Below are 21650 nucleotides of genomic sequence, written 5' to 3'. Positions count from 1 at the left end.
TAAGATTGAGAAACGATTTTTGGTAAAGATAGAAAGTTTATTTTGGGCAATAATAAACTATGTTTAGACTGTAACTATGAGAAATTATTTCCTCGTATCTTCACAAGACTAAACAAAGTTAAGTTAAAGGATGATGATGATATCAAAATGTAGAACCACTCACTCAAAGGGTTTATATCTCGGCTGAATAAGGTTACAAGTCTCGGCTAAATGACTTGTTTCGATAAGCAGATCACATTTATTAGTTTCAAAACTGGTTATTACAAGCCGCTACCGTTTTGAGATCCCTTGTGAAAACTGATGAAATAAGTACAGGGCTCCTTTCCTCTCTGTTTTTTTTTTTTTATCAAAATACACAGATAATTACCTTATAATATTTGTAATCAGGAGAAATATTCGCAAAAGGGGTGCGCAAAGCCGTTGACGAGGTAATGACCAAAGATCGTCAGCCCTGGATAAATTTTCGTATTGGCAAAGGGGCCTGTGTGTGTATGTGAGAGGCCCGGTAGTGATTCAAGAGTGATGACCGTACCGATTGTTTTAGCCGAAGATAACCCAAATATATATGCCATATCACATTTCGATTACCACGACGATACAAATTACCAATGATACACAAATATCGTTTAAATGTATAATTATTATTATTACTCCTTATCTAGTATTATATATGCTTATTTTGTGTTACAGCTTCCTATTCCAGCCACGTTATTTCCAGGAGGGCGTTAGCGCTTAGCGAGTTTTCTCTGGTTCTGATGAATTCTCAATCACATAAGACTAACGGTTTTTATTAGTATCTAGTCGGTGCCAATAGTGTCTTTATTAATGTCTCGTCGGTGCTAGAAACAAGAGATAAAATTTTGAAATTGCAAGAAAATAATCGATTCTGTAATGAAAGAGTCGAATATAAGATCGACGTAACGGTCGATCATCACTCGTTTCTAATTACAGCTGATTTACTATATACAATACGTTTGGTTTCATGCGTCATGTATTCGTAAATAACAACGTGCAGTTTTGGTACAGTTGTGTAGTGAGCAGCAGCTTTCTTCGGTTCTTCTGGATAATAATAATCAACGTACACAATGGTGGACATGAAGACGAACGTGAATTTTGCATGCCAACGATGTCTACAGCCTCTTAGACTCGATTCCAGTTTTGATCATCTCGGGGAGCATACGCTTGCCGAACTTTCACGTAGGTAATTTCGTATTGGTAATATCACCGTTTGATACTCAGTTTAATATCATAACAAGATATAATCACATATTTATATGCTTATACAGTTCCTATACAGCAGCAAGTGGTCGGAGGGTTAGAAACCCAGAGCGATAGCATAGAACACTTGGTACCACCATTCAGACTGACCGAATCAGGAAACGGTACTAATGGATTTATGTTAGTTGGTGATTCCGGGGAAAATGAGAGTTTAAGTCATCATCTGAAGGTACGGAAGTGTTTGAAAGCGAAACATATATATATATATATGTTGCTTTAATTTCTGTATGTTTTTCAGGTACGAGCAACATTATTTGATATTCTCAGTAGTAGCAGCTCAGCAGATCATCCTCTTTGCGATGAGTGTACAGACAGCCTGTTGATAATAATGGATCAGCAATTACGTATGACAGAAGGAGAATGGTCAGATTACAATGAGTACCTGAAGAAGCTAGAAATGGAACAGCAATTCCAGGGACATGAGGATGTAGAAATGGAAAATCTGGTAAAGGAATTACAAGATGTACAGTCTGAAGAACATAGAATGATAAGAGAACTGGAAGCATTGAGGAAAGAGGAGATAGCCACTAAAAATGCCATAGCACAACAGGAGAGAGAGAGGGAGAGATTACAAAGCGAAGAGGAAAGGTATTGGAAGGAATATTCCAAACACAAACGAGACGCCCTCTTAGCTGAAGATGAGTGTCGCAGGTGAATGAAATTTCCTAAGAGGGAATTAATTTTATGCAAAATTAGAGGTGTGTTTGCGTCGCTTGCACTTTGACACTTCTACACCTAATGCCCGTTGCGTACCAGAAATGCGATGAGCGAGATTCAATGAGAGCTCTTCTTGCTGTAGAGAAAGAATCCAGTGCGCAACAAGCGTTAGGTATAGGTAAAAGTGTAAAAAGTGCAGGCAACGCGAACAAACGTTAGATAAACGTCAGATGTGCATATTTGATGTCAAATGTGGATACGATATTCGCTTGTTAGAATTTTATACCTGTTAAAGTTTTGCTGTTATTTTAAATTGAATATTCTTTCAGTCTAGAATGTCAATTGGCATATGCAGCTTCGCAGCTTGAAAGGCTGAAAAAAACGAACGTCTTTAATGCCACATTCCACATCTGGCATTCAGGTCACTTTGGAACGATTAATTCGTTTAGATTAGGTCGGTTGCCGAGTGTACCGGTAGACTGGAGTGAAATAAACGCAGCATGGGGACAAACGACGCTTTTGCTATCATCTCTTGCGCGCAAAATGAACTTGACATTTAAGCGTTTCCGTCTTGTGCCGTTTGGCAATCACAGTTACATCGAGGCGTTGGATCAAAACAAGGAACTTCCTTTATATGGAAGTGGTGGATTCAAGTTCTTGTGGGACACGAAATTCGATGCAGCTATGGTGGCGTTCCTGGATTGTTTACAACAATTTAAGGAACAGGTGGAGAAAGGTGACAGTGGATTTTGTCTACCGTACAGAATGGATCGCGGTAAAATAGAAGACACCGCAACGGGCAACTCCTACTCCATAAAGTACGTGTATCTAAACATGAATGTCCTCATCTACGACTGAAAGATTTATCTATATGAAACATTCCATTTAATACCTTTACATTCTCTTATTAGAATACAGTTTAATTCAGAGGAACAGTGGACCAAGGCTTTGAAATTTTTACTAACCAATTTAAAATGGGGTCTCGCCTGGGTGAGTTCTCAGTTCACAAAAGACGAATTGAGTAATTGAGCATCGGTTTTTGTGATTTTGTGTAAATTGGATTATACAAATTGTCTCGCGCGTGGCTGCTTGTGTACATATGCTTTATTTTAAATAAATTCAACTGAATGGTAACATTTTTGATTATTGTCTGGTAATCAACTCAAAACTGTTGTAACATTAACAGTCAACATTTTATTCATATAATTTATAATTCTTTATTCTAAGTAGCTACTCTTTTAGATTTATCCTAGGTAACACAACGGAGAAATGAATGTCTTTTTTTTTTTTTCCCCATTTTTACCTAAGAACAATATTCAGATTTATTAAGTAGAAACCAAGTTATACCAAAGAGGAAGCTAGAGGGACTTGTTATTTCCTTAGATTTCACATAATCCTTCAATTCTGGAACGCTGAATTCCACCACTTCTATGAGCTCACCTTCAGCCTCAGAACCTCCACCTGGTATGATGACAGATTCAAGTTGGGTAAACTAAAGAATCTTTGTATACACAAGATATGGTTTATTGATGGTATTACAAAAAAATATTGTCCTTGAAAGCTGTGTTGACAAGAGTTCATCTGGAACATGATATTGAAATTTAAACTTACCTGGATGTACGAGCATATCGTCCGTGACTTCTACATAGAAAAGTGTTTGCTTTGCACTGGCAGAAGCACTAGATCTGGAAGAAGCATCACAGGAATAATATATTTTTCATCACTATTTTTCTCAATATATTCATTTTCTTCGTTGAAACATTTCTGTGTAAAACAGACAAGATTTACTGAAAGAACAGTGTGAATTACGCTAGAAATCATTGGTCTCGCACTTATTACTTGGTTTTCTCTGATACGACAGAATCAGGAAATTATAATCAGGATGTGTGTGAGAATTATCTGAAACTAATACCTGTAGGTAATAATTTGGGTGAACGCTGATATAGGTGCCTCGTAGCCGCACTCCTCTTCCAGCTCCTCCTTTGCTATCTCTACAAGAGGCTTATCCTTATCTATAATGCCAGCGCAGAGCTCCAAGGACAATCCCAATGCTGCGGGATAACGCTCGACGTCGATCTCGTTCTGCTTCTCCGGTAACGACCAGCAATACACCGCCGGCCGAAATTGCCTGACAAACACGAGCTTCTTTCGAGTTGTATTGAAGATCACCATAGTCACGCTGTCATGGGCCCTTATCACGTCCCATTGTTTACGTTGACCACTTTGCGTGTAATGCACGCGCACGGTTCGTATCCACGGCGAATCCTGCGGAATCTGTCCCATGCAAACATCGTGCAGATCGAGGATCCTCTCGCGTATGACCGCATTCCTCTCGTCCTGTGCCCTGATATTCATCGTTATCTTCGTAACTGTCAAAGTACCGCGAGCGATATTCTCCGCGCACGTCGATACCTACCGACTCTCTCTCTCCAGGGAGATATTAAATAGTTTTATCGCGCGCGAACTATAGATGTCGCGTGCAGCACTAAACTGAGCGTCGAGATTTGAAATTGTTGAGATGGTCTTAAATATGTCGTCCGTTAACGACAATATATCCGCGCGTTGTTGCTCTCCTAGTTTTCGCGACATTCGGTTAATTTCGTGTGACATTCTTTCCGATTCGAGTGTGGAACGCGGAATGCGGAATTGCTCCTCCGATCAGCGCGATAAATTCTGTTCCCGGTGAGCTCTGCTGCTGTGTCGTATTCAAGTCGGTTGTAAATAAGGTTAGTCCCTACATACACACACACACACACATCCATAGAATGCCTCGAGACAATGCTTAATTTCGATGTACGTTTTATTGACGACACAACGCGCGACAACATCAAACGCTGTTTCTTTCTCCCATTGATAATGACATTCCCGATTTAAACTCACGAGCAACGTCGATCTACAGGCACGATGTGCCTGAAGATTGATCACGTATACACGGACGCGCGTAGAACCCGCGATTGCCGTTTCCGTCTTCAGGTAACATCGGTTACTCCGTTACCGCGATAGAAATGTGTAGTGAGCGATGCGCGATCGGTAGGGTCCTATTTTCTCTCTCTCTCTCTCTCTCTCTCTCTCTCCCCCCCCCTCTCTCTCTCTCTCTCTCTCGGTGCATTATTTTCACAATTTTCACACAAAGCCGTTGTTACAATCGCCGCATCCCTTGTCGAGATCGCTCGTCGGCTTACACACACGCAACGCAACGTAGAGCAGAATTCTCGCAACGGCTTTGTTATCTCTTCCGTCTTTTTTCCTTCTTCTCGATCTTCCCTTTCTTCTCCTTCTTCACTCTGGGCGTTTCAGCCGGCTTGAGGGCGTCCAATATCTCCTGCTGCCTCACTTGAGTGTCCACATGAACCACGTCCGGCTTCCTGCGGTACCTGTTGACCGCCGCGGGTGGTGAGAACTCGATCTCCATGTCCGACGCCGTGGAGCTCGACGCTACGGACGCGTCGTTCCGGCTTCTCGCAATCTTGAACTGCAGCGGCTTCGTCGGCTCCTCCAGCCGCGGCGTGTAATCCGTCGTCTCCCCCTTGATCGGGTACATGGTCACGTAGTAAGTGCCGTCCTTCCGATGAATATGCAGGGTCGGCGGCGGCTCCATCTCCTCCTCACCCTCCTTCGTCTGCTTCGCCGACGGGTAGTTGATGGTTTTGTAGGTTTTGCCACGGCGAACGATGGTGTACGAGGACACCGACCTCGCTCGGCTGTCCTCCAGGGAGCCCGCCTTAGCCTCCTTCAGCAACTCGTACAGATAACGTTCGATCGCGCCTGGTCTCCAGCCGATTCGCGGCTTTAGTTTGCCCACTGTGTCTCTCGTGTTCCACAACCAGCCCATGTTCGCCGGCACGCGCATTCGCGGATCAATGCAGTTCTTGTGGCCGAAAGTGATGCCGGGGTAAACCTCGCCGATCGTGTAAACGTAACGCATCACTCGCTTGCTAACCTTAACGGGGGGGAGCCTTAACACCTTCCCGGCGTCGCGGTCGCCAGCAGGACCCGGGCTCGGCTTCCTCCTCGGATATCGGCCCCATTCACCACCGGGTTTGCCGGCGTCGGTGCTCCTCACGGGAATCGCGGTACTCGTCGGTGGTTTCGGTTGCTGCTGCTGCTCCATCGTCGTCGTCGTCGTCGTCGTCGTCGTCGTCCGCGTTTTCTGCGAATTCGCGTTCGCGTTGCCCGGCTGCGCCGGCCGACTGTTGCCTCCGTCGGGTGTCCTCCGTCGGGATTTGCACTTGGGCTCACCACAGGGACCGACTTCGACGTCCGACGGCGCGGACGTCGCGACGTCCGCTTCCTTCTGTTTCTCCGCCTTCTCCGCTTCCTTCTTGTCCTCTTTCTTCTTCGACCTGACGCCAAGCGGGAGCAACGGCGCTTCCGTCGGCAACGTCGGCACCGCCTCGCGCACGACACCGCCGGCGCGTCCCGGTGCCGCGATCGTCGTCGTCGTCGCGGTGACGGGAACGTAGGGGTATACCGGAGGGGGGGCGACTTTAGTGATTTGAGCGTTGCATTGCGGAGCGGTGCATCGCAAGGTCGGCGAAGCCACCGTTGCTGCCACCGCCGCGGGGTAACCTCGCCTCGGCGTCTCCAGGACTCTGAAATCGCGATCTCTCGCGATCGCGTCTCGGCCGAAGTAAGGGCTTTCGGATGGATCCATTAGACCGAGACCCGCCAAGCCTGCCACTTTGCCGAGGGAGTCTACGAAATTCTGAGCCTCCCTGAAAGCGCGTATCATGCAGTCCGCACCCACGCATGGTTTTTTCGCGCACTTAGTCGTGCCGGTTCTTCCGGGCAACGGATCTCTCCCCGGACAGTAGCATCCGATCGTGGGCCCGTCCGCGGGTCTCGGGCGGGGTTTGCACACGGCGCCTTGGCTCGTTTCCTTGTTCTTCTCGTACAAGACGGTGGTAACCATTTCGGAAGGCGGATGCGCGTCCTCGCTCCCGCCCATCAAACGTGGCCGCAACTGGACGTAATCACCGTCGTTCCACGAACGCAATCGAACCACGTCGCGTTTAGCGACGTGGTTGCCTCCCTTGTCGCCACCGCCTCTCATCCTCGCGGGATCGTCGGGACGACGCTTGACTCCTTCCTCAACGTCGCTCGACTTCAGACACTGGTCGGTTGCAGGCGACTCGGCGGCGTACCGCACGTCGTCGCCGTTGCTCTTGAGGATATCGGGATTCCGTAGAGCCATGCAGCAAGAACGGAGGCACCCGGAGCGACACACGAGAGGATGCGTCGAACGGTGCGTCGGTAGGCACGAGCAAGTGGGCTCGTCGGGATAAGCTGCGTAAACCAAAGCGCGGTATCTGCGATCGTTGAGTTTCTCGGCGCTCGTCAGCTTCTCGAAACCCGGCTGGCCTATCGACACCCGCGGCGGCGACCGCAGCCTCGTTAACACGGGGCTCGTGTCCGTGCGGTCTTCTCGGCGGTCGCGCGCTTTTGGAGCGCTGCTGCTCGGCGACGACGGCAACCGGGTACCGTCGTCGTCGTCGTCGTCGTCGTCGTGTTCTCTGGCTCTCTTGGCCTCGTCTTGGCCTTCGTCGCTTTCGGCGCGGCGAAACTTCTCACCGAGCGGGAAACCTTCAAATACGAGCGATCCTTCGCGAATCGCAAGGTGATCCACAATGGAGCTCCCGAAGCACGACAGTCTGAGGTGGAGCGACGCGGATCCGCAGGGCGTACCTCGCTCGTCGGTCAGCGTGTACGTTGTTCCCCTGAGCGTGCACGGTTCCGGTAGCCCGTCCATCTTGCCCTTGGCCTCGGCCACGCGGTCGCAGAAACATCCCGGCAGAAATGCCGTTGCCGCGCAAAGAAGAATCCGGCTGTCATCGCGCGAATTACGGTGCCGCTTCTCCCCCCCCGTTCCCCGTAAACGGCCGATTCGATACACCTCGACACTCAGAGGAGTCGATCTTACAGATCGTATTAAATTGCTCGGCGTACGGACGAACAGCCAGGACTTACCCGACTGGCCGGCGCGTTCATCGAGCGAGCGACTTTCTTTGTTCTCGCATCTTTCATCGCCGGCAGCCTTGATGAATAATTCCTCGTCGATGATATCGACAGGCGTGAGATCAATAAGTTCTACGCGCACCATCAGACGGTCGCCGTCGTCGACATTTTTCCCAGGACGCAGATCTACGCGCTCCACGAGAACCTCGAGCATATACAACTGCTTCGCTTGAGACTTGCAGATTTTCCTCTTCTTCAGGGCCATGCTTCCCTGCGACTGGACGTTCACAAGCTACCGCCGGCGCACAACAAATTTAGAGAGCTTCGTCGGTCGTGAATCGGCGTTAACGATATCCCTGACGACGAATTGCGCCATTAATTTTGCGAAATGTCCCGGGGCCGGAAGTCGGACGCGCGCGCGCGCGCGTGCGTGCGTGCGTGCGTGCGTGCGTGCGTGCGGGTGCGTGAAGGCCGAGGAGTCGAAGAGTCGAACTGTGACGTGTTTCTAATTGTCAGACGGTCGCCACGGCGACGGGTCTATCGAGAATAATCACTCGGCAATTGCAAAGAATCGCCCACTTCAGGGCGCGGGGTACTCTCTTTTTCCTCCCCACCCTCCTCCGCTCTCTGGTCCCCGGACTTTCTCCACCTTATTTCTTCGTCCTCTTGGCAGCCGCCTTGCCTCTTCCCTTTTTCTTCTTCTTCCGTTTCGCTGCTTTCGGCGTCGGGCCGATATCCGGCTGCTGCGGCCGCGGCGTTTCTTCCTGGGGGAGAAATTCAGGCGGCACGTACCGCTTCACGTACACCTCCCGTTCCTCCCTGTCCTCGCCCTCGGCAAGAACGAGAGACTTGGGGTGCAGCTCGTAGTGCGTCGGGGAGAAGCTGCCGAGGCACGTGATCGTGAGTTCCATGTGCAGCGTGCCGGACGGATCGTCGCCCGGGTCGAGCAGGTGGAAGCCCCCCTTCACCGTGAACGGCCGCGGCAGATTGGCGGGCTCGTTGGCGATCACGGCGAGCTGATCGCACAGGCAACCCGGCAATGATAATTCGGTCTCCGCGGTGGGGTAGGTGTCACCCGCGCGGAACACCCCGGCTCTCATGCTCGTCGAGCGTAGATCGCGGACCAGATCGCGCGGCTGCTTGACGAACAGGCAGCTTTTGCCGCTGGCGAAGCGCACACCGCCCCCGTCACCCGGCGATTCTGCCTTCGACGCGTCCGTCTGATGGCGCGTGATCTCGAACACGGGCAGATCCAACAGCTTGATCCTGATCGCGATAGGGTGCCCGGCGATGTCTTTGATTTTGCCGGGCGTCAACGTCAGTCTGTCGATCAGTATCTCGATTAGATAGATCTGCTCGTCGTGGCCGCCGAAGCAGGACATGACGTGACTCGAGGCGGCTTCGCGCGGCGGATTGAGTCGTATCTGCGGTTAAGGTGAATTCGACACGAGTCGCCTCGGTGACGAACCGCGGGAACTTCGCGGCGGAAGTCTCGAGCGTCCGAGACGACTCACGGGCTTCTTCGCCGGAGATTTGGAGGTTGCCAAGAGAGTATCGCGGACGATTGACAAGTGGGAGAAGTGACAGTCGAACCATCGCGGTTTCGCGTAAATCGACGTGATGATTGTCCGATTAATTCGATCGATTCGTACGTTTTTTTTTTCCATCGCCCACTCCTCACCTCTCTCTCTCTCTCTCTCTCTCTCTCTCCCCCTCTCTCTCTCTCTCTCTCTCTCTCTCCCTCCCTCTCTCTTTCCTCGCTGCACGTAACACGCACGTAACCGCGCGCCGTTTCGTTGAATCTCACTGCGCGACACAAATCAGACTCTGCGGGTTAGACTTCGCAAATTAGATTTCGCCGAGGGAAGCGCACGAGACGAGATAGCGATCGAAGAAGATTAATTCAATCGGCGCTGTGTACGAAATATTTCTGAGCGCACGCGCGCGCGTTAGCGAGGAAAGATTTTAAATACCCGTCTCTCGCGCGCGGCTCTTTCTCACTTCCGCGTGCAACACACACACACACACACACGTGCGCATATACGCTCGCGCACCGTCATCGACGCGCGACGGCGGAGAGAAAAAAAAAAACTATCAACTTACGGTCACGTACATCCCATCCACTATCCGCGACTCTTCGGCGTTTCTAATTCCATTGGCAGTTATTACTTAGCTCCCACAGTGGTGTATACTTAAACTCGACTCGGCGCGAAAGACGCCGCCAGAAAACCGTTACGAAAACCTGCGAGGAAGGCACGACACCCTCGCAAATTCATACCTCCGTGTGTTCCTCATTAGGAAGAGTAATTCGACGTACATACGCCCACGTGTTTCGCGTGTACCCGCGAGTTGCACGATCCGCCTGTTTCGCCATACCGCGCGAGAATCGATCGCGCTATCGAGTCCCGCTTAATCGGCGAAACGAGAAGGTAAGCCGAGATGGCGGTAGCTTGTGGCGATGAAAACTCCGCGATAAGCGACAAAGAAATGGATCAATTTTGTGATTTGACAATTCATTTGTCGCATTCACAGAATTCATATGAGAGAGAGAGAGAGACTCACGATCCATTTCGCGAATGTAAGACAAGAACGTATAATATTCAATAGTGTTCACATACGACGTGTATCTCATGTCACTCGTTTCGTCACGAGATGATTCCGTCCCTTCTCTTACCCGCGAGCCGAGCAAGGACCATCGTCCTTGGTGCTAGAGCCCTTGGCGCACGCTGCAGCGAATCAATCGTCGCGCCAGCGACGACTAATCCCCCGAATCAACGAAATTTCTCGGTCGTTTGGGGGCCGGCGGTCCCATTCCGCAAATTTCGACGGGACCTTGCGGCGGCAGGCGAGGGGCCTTCGGCACCCTCCGAAGGAACCCTCCGAGCTCCACACTGAGCTCCACACTCTCGACGAGAACACCGACAGCCGAAGTATGCACTAATTGGTACGGGCACACGCACATGGCGGCGGCGTTCCGCCGCCGACCGGAGCGAGATAGCGGCCAACGGCGCGAGCGGGACGCGCGACGTGGAGGGAGGGCGGGAGATATATCCTGAACACACCGTGGGTGCCCGTCTGAGCGCGCGGTGGAGGCCGTCCCCGCGGGCCCCGGACCGAAGTAAAATTCCGGAGCCGGGCGACACGGCGCGGCTCGTTAAAATGCTTCTGGGACGCTTTTGGGCGCGGGACGTTTCGCGTAATTGGTGATTAGCGATTAAAACGAACGGATGTATCCGCAGATTCTGACCGCTTGCCTCCCTCCGCTATCTCGCTCTGTGCTGTTTCCTTTTTTCCCCGGCGAGCCATAATGTTCGCGTAAGTACACACCGCGCGCTCGACGAGAGGTCCTCGACGTGACTCGTTTCGTCCTCGTCTCTCGTCTCTCGTCTCTCGTCTCTCGTATCTCGTATCTCGCAACGGTGGACGTTTCTCGCTTCTCGCAGCCGCGTTTTTCCACCGCTGACGAAGAAGAGTCTCTCTTAATCGTGCGACCGAACCGTCGTCGGGGTTACGTCGGTTTCCTCGTGGAGGTTTTTCTTTCCTACGCGGGCGTGCCTGGGAATCTGAGGATCGACTCGCGACAATCGAATCGCCGTTCGAACGGCCGGAAATTACGATCGAGCGGGTGGACGTTAATTCGCTGCGGGTTCTTTATGCCGGAAAGAAACGATCGTGCGTTGAGCGTTCGCGTTGCTCCGTAGAAAGCAACTCTCTTTTAAAGACCGCGGCCTCTGTTTCGGTTAAGCGCGACATCGCTCGCCGTGTTCGCAGCGGACGAGCGAACGTTATACGTCGTAATCAACCTCGTGGCAAATGGCGCGCGATTATTACTGACCGTACTGGCCGCGTTACCGCACGGTCAGGTCGCCATGTCCACGTCGCAAACAACGAATTTTGGAAAAATTGCACAACGCACGATAATTGCACGCGTCCAAGTGTGATATCGCGGCCGCGACGCAGCGACGCGCCGTCATAGTTCGCAGGGTAATTTACGCCAGAAAGCTGACTCGCGAGCGCGAGCTCAAACAATGGCAACAGTACTCGCGAGACAGACGGTAATCAAATTAAGTGTCGCGCGTCCGATTAAGGATTAATCACTGTAATATGCGATCTCGCGGCGATAGCGCGCTCCGCGGACAGGGCGCCTCTTATTATATTTCCGGTTCCACTGATGACCGTTATCTCAGAACCCGCGAGCGTCACCGCGCGCAGGATGCGCCTAAGAGGACGCAAGGAATGCACTTTGCGGCGGGATGTGGGACCGTCCGTCGCATACGTGTACATGGACTGTGTCCTCTTGTTCTCTCTCTCTCTCTCTCCCTCTCTCTCTCTCTCTCTCTCTCTCTCTCTCTCTCTCTCTCGGTCTCGAATCCTGACCCAAATACATTACGTCGCCGAGATTATCGCCCATTTTCCCTCCCACTTGTATGAGCGGACGCACCGCTCATAAACATCACGGTGAAACCTTGATCGTGCGCGACGACGATCCCACGACGTTATTTCCTACACCAGTTATCCGACTCGCCGTACGTAGGTAGCCGCTGCTCTCTCGGGTTCTACGTACTTGTTACAATACACGGAGCGGAGTGCTCTCTCTCTCTCTCTCTCTCTGTCTCTCTCTCTCTCTCTCTCGCCGGAGTCGGGGTTCATCGGCAATTTGAATAATTCTCTCCTAAGAACGGTTTCTCGTTTCGAATTCGCCTAACGCCGCGATCTAGCGCCGTGCGCGCGCGCGCCTTTTTCTCGCACACCGCGCACCTCGGCGATCTCGCTCCTCGTGTTGGAATGCGACTGTGAAGCCCGTTTAACGATACTTATATCAAGCCGCCGCGGTTTTTTCCCACGCGCTGACGACTGCAATTTTCGCGGGTGCACAATAATCGTAACCGCCGGCCACGGACGTGGCGCGTTTTCAGCTTGTACCGTTAAGACGCGACCGCGCGTCATGTGGTTATCGGATATCGATTTCGAGCATGAAGTAACGCGCGCGCGCGCGCGCGCGCGCGACGAAGCATTAGACGCGATCAGAAAAGGAGAGAAAAGGAGATTGCTTTGTGCGGTTCCTCATACATTGATTAGGAGATATAATTGCGTCCTGCGTGTATCGCGCGAGTATATCGGGCCTCGGTATTTTGGACGTTCATTTGCGGGAGGTTCTTTGTGCGCCGACAGAAACTTATCTCGTCCCTTCCCCAAGGTACTTTTAAAAGCCTGCTCTCGTGCGGATCCTGTTTCGGCTCCGATTCCGCGCTTGGTATCGTCCCCCCTCCCCTCCCTCCCGCGTGTCCTTTATATAATCAAGGGGACATAATTACGTTTTATACGTATGGACGATAAACCGAGTCACCGTCCCTCGGGCCTCGCAGAATTGTGTCATTGGATAAATTCGTCCAATTCGAGTGCGTATTGCCGATAATTGCCAATCAATGTTAAACACGTGCAGTGCACGTGAATTAAGTGAACGTCAATCTTGACTTTGAAAGATTGATTCTCGTAAACTGTACTAAAGATACGAGAGATCATTCAACGACGAGCACAAAGATCACATGTCGAAACGTGCAATCAAACTCTAATTAATATCAAACGATAGTCTGAAATCGCCGATTCGTGAGGAAGAGAGAGAGAGAGAGAGAGAGAGAGAGAGAGAGAGAGAGAGAGCCAGCATCGTACGATAAAAACGATCGGCGTCACGAGCACGGCTGAAGTCGGATTTTCGATGATCTAGATCTGGGTAGCACCAGGAAGCCGGGGATCGAAGGCAAAATTACCGGTGCCGGTGGAAGGAGGCCTCGTTCGCTCGCTTCGAGAGGTCAGAGGGCGATAGCGGTACCTTCCTCTCGGCGGAGGTAGGCTCCTCTCGTCCTACCAAGCACCGTCTCTATCCTCGCGAGTAGGTACTCCGTGTGTACTCTCCACGCTCCAGTACAAACGTTTCCCCATTGCGCGCGCTTAGCTCAGCTTGCATTCGTATTCGTGGACGAGGAATAAGCGCGCTCGCTCGTGTCCAGGGCCGAGTGTGCTCGTGGAACGAATACCTAACCTGAGCACGAGCGACGTGCCCGACGACTACGTGGCGCGGACCAACTAAGTCTCGTGGTGATGAAACGAGACGGCCCGTCGTGATGGAAGGTCCGCGGCAGCTCAGGGAGACCGAGAAACGGGGAGGGGGAGAGATAAAGAGAAGAAAAAGGTATGGGCGGGGGAGGGGGGGGGAGGAGAGAAAGATAATCGGGATATTAGAAGATATTCTCCCGCGGCGCTAGACGAAATTTGTCAAACAACCGGCGGATCCCAATTTGTTCCCGTGCGTGTCTCGGCCGCGCTGAAAGAGCCGTAGGTGGCTCCGAGATTGTTTCGCCGGACGATGAGTGGATAGTTATCCCGTATCGGGGCTACCAGCGGACTAGCCAGCCAGCCAGCCAGCCAGCCAGCCAGCCAGCCAGCCGGACTGGCGATACGATAGTATTAAAAGGTTAAGGATTGATGTTGCCACACGTTTAACCCCTCCACGAGCGGCTTTGCTGTTTATCGACATTGCGATAAGATATTGCTATGCGCGAGCCATGATTATTATAATGTATACATACATACATACATACATGTGGAAATTAATTAGATAGTGCTTCCTGTTCACACACTCACTTTCGCTACTCTGTTGCGCGCGCGCGCGCGCGTAAATGTATAAATAATCATGAGAAAAATTAATTGTAGGAAATATATATATTTTTCGTTAATTTGGTATCGGAGGCAAAGGCAAGAATTTTTAACGCGACGGATGACGTGTGACGAATGCGGCGAGTCAAGGTTCGCGCTTCGCTCTCTCACGCTTCGCTTTGAAAAATGACTGTTGTACACTTGTAACGGTGCTCGCTGCGATCCGCAGGGTGATATTTTTTCTTTTTCCGCAATTATAACGCGCCAAGTACGTACGTTCGTGCGCGCAACGTGCGAACGGCCGAACTATCGAGCGAAATGAATCAGGGATCTCGGGGGAAGATAGGCATCGCGCGGATGATTACCGGGGGAGACCGAATCCTCCCTGTTCTTACATATGCAAAAAACCGACAAACATATGCTCAATCCGCGACAGATGGCCCCGCGCGAATTAGCACCCCATCATCCGCCACTTGGCGTGATTAACCATCGTATGGTTAAGCGTACCGTTATCATACCAAGTATAATACGCCATTGTATGTTAATCACCGACGAAAAAGACGCGAAACGTATTCCTCGTCTCGCCGGTTAGACTCATTCATGCTCGTGTACATGCTCGGGAAAAGAAGGAAGAACAGAAAAGCAAAGAAACACAACAAGCAAAGAAGCGAGAAGAAACGACTCGGAAGGTTGGTGCAGGGGGGGGGGGGGCGGGGGGGAGGGATATTCTACCCAAGATACCCGCTTTCAGATTCTCGTTCGTTCGGTTGCGCCACAAATTAAGAGAATTAATGACCGACGCCATACCTCGTGACGACAACGACTCCCAGCAGTACCGGGGGTAATTGCGTTAGACTTGACATTTATTTTACGACGCGGCGGCTCTTCCACGGCGGTTAACCCGTTCTTAACAATCATTTTCGTTGGAAGCGACAAAGAGAGTTACCGCGCCGAAATGAACAGGCGCGTTTAAATCTCAAGGCCGCTCCGTCCACTTTACGCGGCACCTTCGGCCTGGGAACGGGAAACACGTTTGATCGCGAACTTTTACACGCGCAAGCACAGCACCGCGACTGCCGCACGCACGCGAAAGAAAAAGTTAAGAAAGAGCGGTCGTTCGCACGCCTCATCCTTTTCGGGGAATGAACTTGCACTTGAGGAAGAGGAAAATATCGTCGCGAAACTTTCGGCACGAGGGATATCTTGTTTTCCTTGCCACATGAAAAAAAAACAAAAAGATATATCGCGCGTTAACGTGTTGCGTAAGATTGCCTCGTAAAGTACAGAATGTGCAATAGTCGTTGCACTCGGCGTTTATTTACTTATCCGTGAACCGGAAAATGAAATGACAAATTTGTTTTATACTATACGTTCTCTATACTATACGTTTTCGTATTTCTGCGAGGTAAACGATATTAACGAGGAAGAAAAAGTGATGCGCTTAAAAATCCGGTCGAGTGAGCGTGATACGTGGAGGATATCGTCGGATTCTTTTAACGAGGTTACCTCGGCCGGCGCGTGCGCGCGCGCGCTTAATCGCCGATACGCAAACGCTCTTCATTTCATCGTATAATTCCATCGCTTTGTGGAACGTGAATAGCGTGCTCTCCGATGATCATTATCGTCTTCTTTCCGAAAGAGAATCGCGAACGTGCACGGCGACAACGACGACGATTATTCGCCGCTCTGACGACTGCGCGAAAGTCAGCGATGGGTAACGACAACGGGATGAGCGCGATCAGTGAGATACGGGAGATTTCACAAAAGTCGGCGATCGTTAAGCCGGCGATCGTCTCCACGGCGCGGCGCCTTCATTAATCCCGGCAGAAGCCCGCTGTTAGCGCAACGGTTATACGCGTCGCAACGGCTCGCATGCTATCGGAATAAGAGCAAGCGCGCTCGGGATATAATTAAAATGTTTACAGGTTGCAATCGAGTATCGCGCTTTACCCGCACGATATAATGGTAACTGCCATCGGCAGTTAAGCGCACAGTTCACAGTTATACCCGCCGTACAACTCGCGAATGTAGTCGCCGCCGCCGCGATAATATCCTTCTCACCGCGCGGGGTGATGCAAAAAGCAGCGAATCGCGATTACATACGTATGTATGACGCTGATGATACGACTCGTTTTTCGTACGCGTCTCTGGGTCAACCGTTAAATACACAAAACGCTACGCACGCTTCTTACTCGCTCTCGGTCGCTTTCGCGCGAGCCGGCTATTAAATCGCGCGCACGCATCTCATCGGAAAAGGTCGTTACCGGGAAACCATACGAGAGCTCGCAGCACATGGCAGTGCCTCGGCATCCTCGGCAGAGAACCGGGTTAGCGACGAGACGATCCGAGCCGATGTCGATGACTAGCTCTCTCGGCTCGGCAGCTCCGAGCGGGGACGGTAGGGGAGGGGCGCTTTTCGCCTCGGAGAAAAGACGGTCGTCGGGCGGCCACTTGTAGAAGTTCTAAAACACTTTAGAGGAGGATGAAAGCGGTCGTAAGGGATATGGACTATCGTGTGGCCGCGCGCAACCGCGCGAATACCTCGGCACCGGCTCGGCACCGGTGCCGAGCAGGAATGTGCTTCTCTTGTCCATTACGCCGTTATTTAGACTGCGCGTCCTGCCCGGCAAGCCGCCGGGGCACTTGAACTTTCCGAGACGCGGAGTTGGCGCGGCGCTCCGTGTAATTCGCAATTTGCGCATTACCGGAGAATCCCGCGAACGAGAGAAAGTCCCCCCTCCCCCTCCCCCTCCCCCTCCCCCCACCGCCCGCGGCTGCTCGCGGTCATTTCCCGCCTTGCGCTCTCGTTATGAGAGAGGATTTAATCGATGACGTTATTATATCAGAACGAGTTTAACTCGCTGCCTAATTGGATCGGCTTGTAACCGGTGCGGCGCGGAGCGGCGCGCCGTGCGCCGCGCGAGCCGGGCTTTCACTCGATAATAGTGTACAAGTTAATACGCTCTCTATGATAACCGTTGATAATCGCGATAATGCGAGTAGCGAAAATGCGCCGCTTTTCTCTCTTTCTCTCTCGCGCGCCCCAAGACGTGCCCCCTGGACGGACGGAGGGAGGATTCGCGCGTTATCGTCGCGCGCGTCGCGGACAAGGTGAGATATTTAACGATGAAGGGAGAGAGAGAGAGAGAGAGCGAGGAAACGGAAAGCGTGAATTTTAACATCTCCGAATCGCACAGCGTCGTTCACGCGAGATGATCGATTGAGTCGCGCAACGCGATCGGCAAACGGTCGGGTCTCGGCCTTGTCAAATCAATATATACATAAAAGTGGAACGCGGGGCTTATAATCGCGACCAGGCGAAATTAAGCGGCTCTCGAATAGGCGATTCCACCGCCGAGGCGAACCAGTCTCTCACACTCGAACGTTCGCACACGCTCCACTGTGATTAAGTTCTTCCGATCGCGCGGGTCATGATCACGAGCAGGCTATGAATATGCGGAATCAGGCCAGGCGGATCGTCACGGTACGACGAGGAGAAGATTCAGGAGATCCGTTCGACGGCCGATATAAAAAGCGTACCGTGCTCTCGCTCGCTCGCTCGTTCGCTTCGTCAAAACCATCAAATCACCGCGCCGGCCCGTGAGATTTATGTTGATTACTGCGGCGCGAGTAACCGTTGATAACGAACGCATTGATATATGCAACTACCTCGGGGCTAGACGTGGCGAGGAATCAAGGACGTTTACCGTCCCGCCGTCTTCGCACAAGCTCGAGCCGAAAAAGTCCGTCTTCGTACGTACGACACGTTGATTTTCGCTGTTTAAACGTAACAAGAATAACGTGGAATAAACGAGGATCTCGACGGGAGTAGGAAGAGCGAACAGAAGAAGAAGAGAAGAAGAAGAAGAAGAAGAAGAAGAAGAAGAAGACGACGAAGAAGAAGAAGAAGAAGAAGACGAAGAAGAAAACGAAGAAGAAGAAGAAGACGAAGAAGAAGAAGAAGACGAAGAAGAAGAAGAAGCGGCGGCAGATGTCGGAAGGGGGAGGAGGTGGGAAAGAAAGAAAGAAAGAGAGGGACGCAGAGAAGACCGAGCGAAGTGTAGGCAAAGGGAGCCGGGTTAAGCTAAAGCACAAAGACGAAGGAGGCGGCGGGCGGAGGAGGGGCGGCAGGCAGGAAGGTAAAAATGTTTGGAGAAAAAGAAACGGAGGAGGCGAGAGAACGTGAGGAAGAGAGGAAGGAGGAAGACACGAGAGGGAGCCGGAGGAAGGCGAAGAGGGAGTGGACCACGCTGAGGTCGCGACCCGTAGCCCGCAGGCCCGCGCGCGCAGTGAAAGGCCCAACGGCGATCCGCATCCGCAGGGCCCTGAGCGCGAACGAAGAGAGCGAACGCGACGGAGAGGGAGAGAGAATGAGAGAGAAAGAGACGGCGAGTGCGCGAGCCAACGCGCCAGAGGAAGAGAAAGAGTGTGAGAGAGAGAGAGAGAGAGAGAGAGAGGCCGACAGGGAGGAAAAGAGAGAACCGACGGCGGAGAGCCGGCGGGCTTTCAGCTCTCCCGGCGAAAGACAGAGAGAGCGAGAGAGAGAGAGAGAGAGAAAGAGAGAGAGAGAGAGAGAGAGAGGGGGGGGGGAGAAAGAGAGAGAGAAAGCGAGTAAAACCGAGACGAACGGCGATGGGGCCCTGCCGGCGAGGCAGCCCGTGAGCTGTTTCTTAAGATCGCGTTCTTCTTAGCGAGCCCCGCTGCCATTATGGCGCACTTAAAGTGGCAATCGTGTGGAAGGCAGCACCGCGCGGCGCGCAATAGCCCGCGAGTTGCGCAACCTTTGGTGACCCCACCCTAGGGCCCGACCGTGGTCGCCGTGCACCGGCATGGAAAACCTTAGGCCGCCGTTCTATCGGCGAACCCACGCCGGCCAACCGATCGATCCCCCTCGGTCCCGACGCGCGAGATCGACGCGGGAGCGCCTCGCGGTCCGTCGGAAGAAACGATTTAGCCGATGGGATTGAGTAATCGTGACACGCGTCCGGGGTAAAAGGTACCATCAAACGCGCTGGTACCGTGTTATTTCACCTCCGGCGCGGCGCGGCGCGGCGCGGCGCGGTGAAAAAAACGCCTCCTTTAGGGACCGGTCCCTCGGCGCGTCTAAGAGGGCAATACATCAATCTTCACTTCGCAGGAAACTCGTCGCTGATTGATTATGTCCTCGGACGCCGGCCCCGGTCGATCCGCTCGAAGACAATTTCCCGTAAAATGAAAAGTTACCTCCAACGACGTTGACGAGCATCTTGCGCCCGCGCGTCGTTAGGCCGGATAGTCCAAGGTTGGGAAAGTTGCTCTGCGAGAGTGATTCGTTATCGTTGCCGGAAGTCGTTGCTGGAAGAAATTCACTTGCAAGGGAAATGGGGTTACAACGCGCGACGCTTGTTCTTTCACAATCCCGCCGATATTCAGGTACATCGCGACCGTCCCCCTCTCATCAACTATACAGAGACAGAGAGATCACGTGGCAGAGAAATGCCGCCGCGACAATGAAATCTCGCGCGTCGCGCGAGTCCAATATCGTGCGGTACCGCGACGATAATCTCGTAGCAGCGCCTTCGCGCCCGCGCCGGCCACGGTTATCTCCGGCTAAGAAGAAGATGCCCGGCTACCCCCGGGGCCCCCGGGTTCCGGTGGCGGCAGGGCCCGGCGTTCAGGGATACGGCTCTGATCGAACGATAATTGGATAGATTACGCGGAACCTCCTCCAGTTGCCCGATAACATCGGCCGTTTATGCGCCCGTTTTATGTGTTATACAAGCCGCAAGGTCCGGCAACGCGCGCCGTATGATCGGACACAATACGGTTAGACCACGGCCACGCGGTGTACACGCACATACAAATGAGCTCGTCGGCGCTGTCGATACACGCGAATGCGACCTACAGATTAATATCCCTCGACTCTGACTGTCGGAGCTGTTTTTCCGACCTTCGTCGGAAACGCGTCCGACTGTCTTCTGGGAAGGAGATGTTTACGATCGGTTTACGAAGAATTTTCACCGGCGAGGGAAAGGAAAAAAGATAACCATCATATACTCGTGCGCGTACACACGATCGACACTTCGGTGCGTGTGCGTGTGCGTGTGCGTGTACAGTTTATCACGAATCGTTCTTTCTCGAATTTCGAGCGAAGGTGAATTTATCCCGCGATCTCGCGCGAGTGTGCTTTTCCCTCCTTCTTTCTCGCCTGACGTAAAATCGGATTAGGATTATGCAATGTCAAGAAAGTGAAAATCCTCTAAAATACTGAGCGAGACGGGACCGGATAAAGCCTCGCTTGTTCTCGGATTTGTGTGTGTCTACCGAATGGAACCTTTCAGTATAGACGCGGGAAAGTACAATGTGAAGAAAATGGTAATTTTAATGCCGGCGAAGAAGCGAGGAGAGCCCGGAGGCATCCGACTCGAGACTCATGAAAGGAGAAATCACGCGATCGCATGAGATCTCAGACGGCGCATCGTACAATGTGGAAGATGCGCCAGTTGCATCACGTTCGGTATCAGCCAGGCCTGCGAGAAGACTGCAGATGGTAAGAGCCGATACATCCCGTTCAAGATGGCCCGTAGCCGCAACCGTATTTTCCATTCGAATTTTCGCTCCTCCGAGGACGAACGATTCGAGAGCGCGGAAAACTTGACGGATCATTTTTCAGAGGAAAAATTTACGACCGTGCATTCGGTAAAACTCTCTCTCTCTCTTTCTCTCTCTCTCTCTCTCTCTCTCTCTCTCTCTCTCTCTCTCTCTCTGTCTCTCTGTCTCTCTGTCTCTCTGTCTCTCTGTCTCTCTGTCTCTCTGTCTCTCTGTCTCTCTGTCTCTCTGTCTCTCTGTCTCTCTGTCTCTCTGTCTCTCTGTCTCTCTCTGTCTCTCTCTCTCTCTCTCTCTCTCTCTCGCGAGAAATCGCGATAAATCGCGTTACTCAATGGCGTTCGAAGGAGACGTAGTCTCAAACGTAAAAACACACGATGCAGATTGATTGGTCCGACGGTTGGACAGTCGGACAGATTACTCGAATGGATAAGAGCGAACGCGGACGCGAGACTAATTAACGCGTACGCAAACGACACACGTATGCGAAATAATCGTCACAATTAGTCATGAGGACGCAT

The 21650-nt window shown here is 51.9% G+C and overlaps 4 protein-coding genes across 5 annotated transcripts; 1 reads left to right on the top strand and 3 right to left on the bottom strand.

Annotated features, from left to right (window-relative positions):
* Positions 1–802: 802 nt before the first annotated feature.
* Atg6 (Beclin-1-like Atg6) lies at positions 803–3055 on the top strand. 2 transcript variants are annotated; one of them, XM_025298115.1, is made up of 5 exons: positions 803–1201; positions 1287–1447; positions 1517–1929; positions 2265–2753; positions 2847–3055. In XM_025298115.1, the coding sequence occupies exons 2-5, from the start codon at positions 1397–1399 to the stop codon at positions 2962–2964; spliced, it is 1071 nt and encodes a 356-aa protein (XP_025153900.1). In that variant the 5' UTR covers positions 803–1201; positions 1287–1396; the 3' UTR covers positions 2965–3055. The 2 variants fall into 2 exon arrangements, with proteins under 2 accessions (XP_025153900.1, XP_011139047.1); XM_011140745.3 differs by having other exon boundaries at positions 804–1197.
* A 171-nt stretch (positions 3056–3226) lies between these two features.
* LOC105182937 (uridine diphosphate glucose pyrophosphatase) lies at positions 3227–4384 on the bottom strand. The gene is made up of 3 exons (XM_011140744.3): positions 3848–4384; positions 3547–3620; positions 3227–3396 (listed from the first exon to the last, which is right to left on the bottom strand). Exons 1-3 carry the CDS (start codon positions 4288–4290, stop codon positions 3239–3241), a joined length of 675 nt encoding a protein of 224 aa, XP_011139046.1. The 5' UTR covers positions 4291–4384; the 3' UTR covers positions 3227–3238.
* Positions 4385–5088: 704 nt separating this feature from the next.
* Positions 5089–7806, bottom strand: LOC105182973 (uncharacterized). Its single transcript, XM_025298166.1, has one exon. It carries the CDS (start codon positions 7682–7684, stop codon positions 5162–5164), a length of 2523 nt encoding a protein of 840 aa, XP_025153951.1. The 5' UTR covers positions 7685–7806; the 3' UTR covers positions 5089–5161.
* Positions 7807–8452: 646 nt separating this feature from the next.
* On the bottom strand, positions 8453–9272 carry LOC105182974 (uncharacterized). The gene has a single exon (XM_011140809.2). It carries the CDS (start codon positions 9270–9272, stop codon positions 8541–8543), a length of 732 nt encoding a protein of 243 aa, XP_011139111.1. The 3' UTR covers positions 8453–8540.
* Positions 9273–21650: the final 12378 nt, after the last annotated feature.

This window comes from Harpegnathos saltator, unplaced genomic scaffold (genome assembly GCF_003227715.2).
Source record: "Harpegnathos saltator strain DR-91 unplaced genomic scaffold, Hsal_v8.6 scaffold100, whole genome shotgun sequence".
Taxonomy (NCBI): domain Eukaryota; kingdom Metazoa; phylum Arthropoda; class Insecta; order Hymenoptera; family Formicidae; genus Harpegnathos; species Harpegnathos saltator.
Note: the sequence above shows the minus strand (reverse complement) of the source record. Positions and strands in the feature narration are given on the sequence as shown.

Coding starts and splice junctions, on each gene's coding strand:
- Atg6 (XM_011140745.3), top strand. CDS start 1,086: ATGGTGGACATGAAGACGAACGTGAATTTTGCATGCCAACGATGTCTA. Junction 1,198..1,286: donor TACGCTTGCCGAACTTTCAC/GTAGGTAATTTC, acceptor ATGCTTATACAG/TTCCTATACAGCAGCAAGTG. Junction 1,448..1,516: donor GTTTAAGTCATCATCTGAAG/GTACGGAAGTGT, acceptor TATGTTTTTCAG/GTACGAGCAACATTATTTGA.
- LOC105182937 (XM_011140744.3), bottom strand. CDS start 4,290: ATGAATATCAGGGCACAGGACGAGAGGAATGCGGTCATACGCGAGAGG. Junction 3,621..3,847: donor ACCCAAATTATTACCTACAG/GTATTAGTTTCA, acceptor TGCTTCTTCCAG/ATCTAGTGCTTCTGCCAGTG. Junction 3,397..3,546: donor CGATATGCTCGTACATCCAG/GTAAGTTTAAAT, acceptor TCATCATACCAG/GTGGAGGTTCTGAGGCTGAA.
- LOC105182973 (XM_025298166.1), bottom strand. CDS start 7,684: ATGGACGGGCTACCGGAACCGTGCACGCTCAGGGGAACAACGTACACG.
- LOC105182974 (XM_011140809.2), bottom strand. CDS start 9,272: ATGTCCTGCTTCGGCGGCCACGACGAGCAGATCTATCTAATCGAGATA.